The 6,467-nt window shown below is 41.2% G+C and overlaps 1 protein-coding gene across 3 annotated transcripts in view; it reads right to left on the bottom strand.

The window, feature by feature from the left end:
* The window catches only part of NPEPPS (aminopeptidase puromycin sensitive), an 86,879-nt gene that overhangs the window by 76,600 nt on the left and 3,812 nt on the right, over positions 1–6,467 (bottom strand). The window contains exon 1 of one of the 3 annotated variants that reach the window (XM_004378002.1): positions 6,029–6,467. In XM_004378002.1, coding sequence (XP_004378059.1) covers positions 6,029–6,289 — 261 coding nt within the window. In that variant the 5' untranslated portion in view covers positions 6,290–6,467. The remainder of the gene's footprint in view (positions 1–6,028) is intronic. The other 2 variants (XM_023732806.1, XM_023732804.1) reach the window with 2 other exon arrangements.

Genomic DNA, 6,467 nt, shown 5'->3' on the forward strand with positions numbered 1-6,467 from the left:
TTTTTTTTTTTTTTTTTTCTTTCAGGAAACTGGTTTCTGGAAGGGTGGGAGGGAAGAACCAAAGGAATGCAAATACTTAAAAACAGAACTCCACTAAAATTTTAAAAGTTGGTCAGTATATTCTGTCCCATATTAGAGATGCACTGATTTAAAAAGCTGACTAAAAATGAGATAATCATGAAAAGTGCTTATTTTAGCACTTAGTGCCTAATACATAGTGATCACTTAGATGTTATTATTGACACATATACAGACCAAAATTAAATAAATGTACTTTAACCATAAACATCTTACTACTCTGGGTATCATCTAATAGCATTCCCCTAGCAGTTTACAAAGAATGACATAAAATTTAAGAACTTTGGCTGTATTATACAGCACTTTGGATATCAGCATATACGTACTGCTCAAGGAAGGTAATTTAAAATTATCAGTGTGGACATAAGCGTAAGTGCTGACTACAATACACCATGACACTGCTCTTTTTCATGCTTTCCAAACAATAGCGCTGACCTGATGATGCAGTGTGTGATTTCTCACATATTAACACCATCATGTTAGTGAATATTACCTTTGTGCTACAGTATCAAAAACAGGTAACAAATCAAAGGAATTTCAGCAATAAGATCTTCAGTTTCCAAGCTTAAAATAGAAGTAAAATATTAAAGTTGGCATATAAATTGTGTTGATAACATGCTAATTTTCAACTTTTCCATTTGATGCAACTAAAGAAAGGAATGTAGTATCCTTTCTTTGTTTCTAACCCAGGGTTAAGCCTTTTTGGAGTCCTATACAGACGACACTTCAACCCAACCAAACACTAAGTAATGCTCTATTGTAATGCTCTACTAAAGAGGTAGCTTGACCCTCGGTAACAGCTTTACAATGGAAGTTTCCTATAGAGAGGCAGCAATCTGAGACAATTCATTTTTTTCCTAAATGAGTCTTCACTAGAATCACTCAGGAATACACCTTAAAGTTACTGTATTAAGGACCAAGAGGTTTCTTTTTTTCTCCTGATTGCCAAAGTCCTGAAATTTTAGTAAAAGGAAATCTCCAGTGTGACAATTCCAAACACCAGTCAGTCTAGAGCCTGAGTCACTTTGCCTAACAGGATATTTCATCATTAAAATTTTATAATAATCGTTGTCTTGGTGGAATAGTGCCATAATTTCTAAAGACAATAAGGAGCAAATAATTAGTAAGCTCAAACTGAGCCAAATTTTCTAATAAAAGAGACGATAAAAAGAGGTCAAACGTAAGAAAACACCATTAATGTAAAAATTTTACACACACAGAATATTGGTATTTATTGTTCATGGCTACTTAATATGCAATACACACTTTAAAATATACATAGGAATAATATGCACCTACCTTAAAACAGAAGCTAACCTGTGGGGGTGGGCAAGAGATGGGAAGGGGCTTTAGTGGTATCTGTGACATTTTATTTCCCCCAAACCAGCATGCATAGTCTGAATATGGCAAAACACTAACATCTGTAAAATCTCAGTGGTGGGTTACTTTTCTGTATTTTTAAAATATTTTCTAATTTAAAGTAAAATTTTTTTTAAAGATTACAAGTGACCAACTAAACCGAGAGCCACAGACTTGTGTGGTGTTCAAAACGAAATCTCTAAGATCTGGTGAACGAATCTCAGTTAACAAAACAGCTATTAGAAGACTCAGTCCTTTACCAATGCCTCACATACAGATTAGAATAAGAAAAGAACAAGCTCATTTACTTAGGAAAGTTCAGAGAAGCTTCATAGATAATTCACTACTCAAGATCACATTTATCTAAGTTGCACTGAACAATATCAATTATCCACAACCAAGAAGTAAGTTTAAAAGGAGAGGAGTGGGGACCTGTATGAAAAGCCAGAATAGATGATACAAAGTATGAAAAGTCAGAATAGATGATACGAAGTCCATACAATAAAGCTAATACCCTTCACTCAGAAAAGAATTCATCAAACCTTCACTTAGAAGTAATTTATTTTTAAGCTCAAACAAAGTTTATCTGATTACTCAGACCTCTTCAGATCAAGCTCAGTAAAACAGAAGAGGGAAGAAATTGCACAATAGGCAGTAACAAGACACAAAAAGTAATAACCTGAAAGTAAGTAAAACAAACAAAAAAACTTTAGAGATATGAAACTAAAAAATTACAGTACAGTTTTGGGTAGCCTCTATGGTTGTAAGTATTCTAGCATCAACGACAGACGTTCTGAATGATGTCTAGTATTTGGGAAAAACAAAAACAAATTCTAGATTATAAAGAGAAATTAAATAATGTTTTAAAAGATACTATATTTTAGGAATATGTCCAGACAAATCAGCAAATATTTTTCAAAGTCTAAGTACCTCAAAGGGTAAACTTCAGTTTTCTGGAAAATTCACCACAGAATTCATTGCCAGAGGAGACTGGATAAAGTGTAACATATTAGAACAATTTCTTACAGTTAGGTGTTTCCTCATAGACACATTTCAGGAAATGGAATAGAATATCTGAACAAATTCAATCCCTTACCACCAATCTTTCAAATTTAGATAAATTTTTAAGACCATTTAGTGCTCTGGCACAATGCTGGACAAATTATGAATTTATCACTTTTTTCAAACGTAATAAAAAATGACCCACCTGAGGTTCACCCTTCAGCCGAAGATTACACAGGCCCATACAACAAAACAAGACTAAAGGGGCAAGGACTAGAAGAGGCAGGAGGGGACAGGAAAGCTGGTAATAGGGAACCCAAGGTCAAAAAGGGAGAGTGTTGACATGTCGTGGGGTTGGTAACCAATGTCACAAAACAATACATGTACTAATTGTTTAATGAGGAGCTAGTTTGTTCCGTAAACTTTCACCTGAAGTACAATAAAAAACAACAACAACCAAGATTACTGCATAAAAAAATATGCAAACAGGGCTGACAATCACATCTATTTAGGTGCCAAGATTCTGGCCTGCAAACAAACTACTGTAACTATCCTCTTAGTGCCAAGTTAGTCGTTACCAACAAGAATATTCTGTTAGCAGAAGCTGTGGACTGGCTAGCATATCCTAATTTTTGGTCTTCAAGCATGAATTTCTCTGGCACAGGTAAAATCTTTCCTTAAGAGAAAGTTCAACTATTGTACCAACCACTACAGACTCATGACCAGGAAGGGTAACCCATTTTAATTAATCATCCACAAATTGAAAGAATCAAAATTGAAAATAGCTACACAATTTCTTTGCTCTCAAATATTAATGTAAAGGGAGAGGAGAAGGAATGTCCCATTTCTCTAGGCCCATAGTAACACATTTTCAAAACTTGCTGAATTAGACCACATACATAGGGTCACTGTGAGTTGGAAGAGGCAACTGGTATATGCTATAACTTATCTGAAAGACAACTAATTTTTAAATCACTGCACATGGACTAATTTCTTCACCTTTCCCAGGACTTCACACCCCAGGTCAGGTTAAAAATCCACTAAGTTTCTAATATGTAACCTGTACAAATACTCTGGGCTTTTCATAAAATTTTGCAACTAAAGCAACCCAGCAACTTGCATACTTCTGTGTAACACGATTCCAACTATTAGAAAACTATAAAGAACAGTAAATAAGTTATAAATCTAGGTTTCTAAAGATATTAATTTTGTCAGTATTTTTTAATCTCCATAATAAAATAACATTTAATGCCACAATCTAAACATACTGCTCCAAACCAGGGGCCCTGGTAGCAGTGGTTAAGAGCTCAGCTGCTAATCAAAAGGTCAGCAGTTCCAATCCACCAGCCACTCCTTCCTTGGAAACCCCATCAGGCAGTTCTACTGTCCTATAGGGTCACTATGAGTCAGACTGAACAGCAATGGGTTTGGGTTTTTTCGCTCCAATCCATGCATTTCAAAAACATTAATATATGCTTTTTACTTCTTACTAATGGAAACTCTAGGAGCCCCAGCAGTGCAGTCAGAATAGACTCGATGGCAACAGGTTTGGTTTAATGTAAACTCATACTTCCAAAGGTAGCAACGGATTTAATTAAAAAGTCCCATAACTCTTTAATAAAGCCTGTTAAAAAAAAATCATTATCACATCTTCTTTAATTTGCATTGTCACCTACCTGGAAAAGAATTTCTGAAAATAAATGCTTTAAAATGTTTATGTTACTAAAAAGACTCATTTCCTTGTATCAAATTAACAAGTCTCTGCTAATACCTGGTACATTAGTAAGTGTTCCTTCAATGGCCCACACTGCTCTTCCACATAGTTCTCATCTTTTTGGACATGCAAGTTTAAAAGGGGAAGGAGCATGTCACTTTTTGTTGTTCTAGCCTAACAAAGTGGTCATTTCTTAATAATCATTTAAAAATCATTACTGACTGCTTAATATACTTTTGTCTAAATACATATGCTTTTCAAAATTATGAAGCCATTATGCCAACCACGGGGGTAAAAAAAATAAATGATTTTTTAAAATGTTAGTCTTCTCACATATCGCGAAGGTCCAGGTCCCTTCATTGCCAGGTCCTTCTTCCTGCAGGTTTGCCAAGTCACAAGACACTACTGTTTACAATCCCTCCCATCTACTACCTGCCAATATATATAATATCACTCTCGTCTTAAACCATAGTCTCCCAAATAGCCCTCTCAAATCCTAATTTAGACTCAAGATGCACTCATTCTGATTCATATTCCTAATGGAAATTTTTTAAATCGCCTGACTTTCAAAGGGTAAGCTTTGCCTTTTGATGCAGCCAGACCCGAGAGATCTTATGCTCTCACACCAGTGTCCCAAACCTGACAGTATACTTTTAAATTCTACAGTTTTAGACATATTTGCAAAATAAGTATCATGCCCTCTTGACTTTCAAAGACAACTGCCAAATTTCAATTCATTCTAGTACTTGTCTACATTTCTTTCATCTCGCTGCTACATACACCCTGTTCTTCATGGTTTAGGCCTACTAACTTTTACCCCTCGTTGCGGTAGGAAAAGAAATGAAACAAAATATATTTACCATCGTATTTTTTAAAGATAGCTACTAAATAGCTCCCGTTTTCCATTATAGACTTCATATAACACTTCAGATGACATGGTACCATAAAGGTCTACTGTTCAGGACCTGTGCAGTACACCTATACTAATGGTCCCCCAAATCAAACAATACTTCAGATAATGCTATGGGGCCATGATTCACCAAAAACTGCAACGAACAGTAATGGAATATTTTCACCAATGGAATGCTAAAACTAATAGCTTCTTTGAGAAGAGGGTACTGCTAAGCAATCATCGCTGTAGCAATAAATTCACCTGCTTCAAAGGCCGCAAAGCAAGGAAGATAGAAGAAAAGCGGAGATGGGGTCCTCCCGCAGCTTCTCTAGAGGTTAGGAGAGAACAAAGTCACTGCAGCACTGTCACTTGCGGGGAAAGGGGGAGGGGGCGGATCATCTTGGAAACCCAGCCCCTGGGCTAGAGCAGGCGGGGAGAACTCGGCAAGACTGCCTGGGATGAACATTTTCGTTCTCCCCTCTTCCCCCTTCTAGAAGGTCCCCTCCTAGCGACAGCGCGGCGGCCGGAGTCTCAGATGACCGCCCCTTCCAATCTATTCCCCATGGGGTGTAGGAAGAACCAGAGAAAAGAACTGAGTCAGGAGGGTGAGACAGAGCGTGGACTCCATGACCCCTCCGACCTACCCCAACACCCTCCAGCCTCTCCCAGAACACTACCCAGCCCGGAAGGGCCCGAGTGGAAGCCCCACACACAGGTGTGCGCGCCCCACAGGGGCGCACAGGCCAGGCCCGCCAGCGCCCGCAGCGCGGTCCCGGCCCCAGCCAAAGAAGGCAGAGCACGCAGAGCCAGGCGCCCCGTCGCCGCCCCAGAAGGGTGCGCCCATCCCCGAGCCGGCCTCCCCCGCCCCAGCCCCGCAGCACCGAGGCCCGCCCGCCCTCCTGGCCGGGCCCCCAGCGCAACCCGCGGGCGCGGCCTAACTACTCGCCCGGCAGCTCGCCCCCGGAGCCCAAGGATCGCCGTACCTGGGCGGCGGCCTCCAGCTTGCCCTCGAAGGTGAAGTCCAGCAAGTCGGGCTTGAGGCAGAGGCTGTAGTTGATGGGAGAGACATCGGCGGGCAGCCGCTCGAAGGGCCTCTTCTCCGGCATCGCGGCGAGGCCCAGGCTGTGGAGGCAGCGGCGGCGGCGAGAGGAGCGGCTGAGGAGAAGGAGGAGGAGGGGAGGAGGCGGAGGGCCGAGAAAGAGCAGGCGGCGAGCGAGGGAGGGGGCGGCGGCTGCCAGCCACATCCACCGAGTGCGGGCGACCGCCTGAAGAGAACGACCAGGAGAGCCTGGGAGAGACCCAGCCGGAGCACTAGGGACCCGGAGGGAGGCAGTGCGGGTGGGCAGGCGGGCTAGCCGGCTGGCTGCCTACGGGGAAGGGGCGGAGGGGAGGAGAAGGGAGGAGGGCCGGCAGGGAGGGAGG

The sequence above is a fragment of the Trichechus manatus genome, unplaced genomic scaffold (genome assembly GCF_000243295.1).
Source record: "Trichechus manatus latirostris isolate Lorelei unplaced genomic scaffold, TriManLat1.0 scaffold00054, whole genome shotgun sequence".
Lineage (NCBI taxonomy): Eukaryota > Metazoa > Chordata > Mammalia > Sirenia > Trichechidae > Trichechus > Trichechus manatus.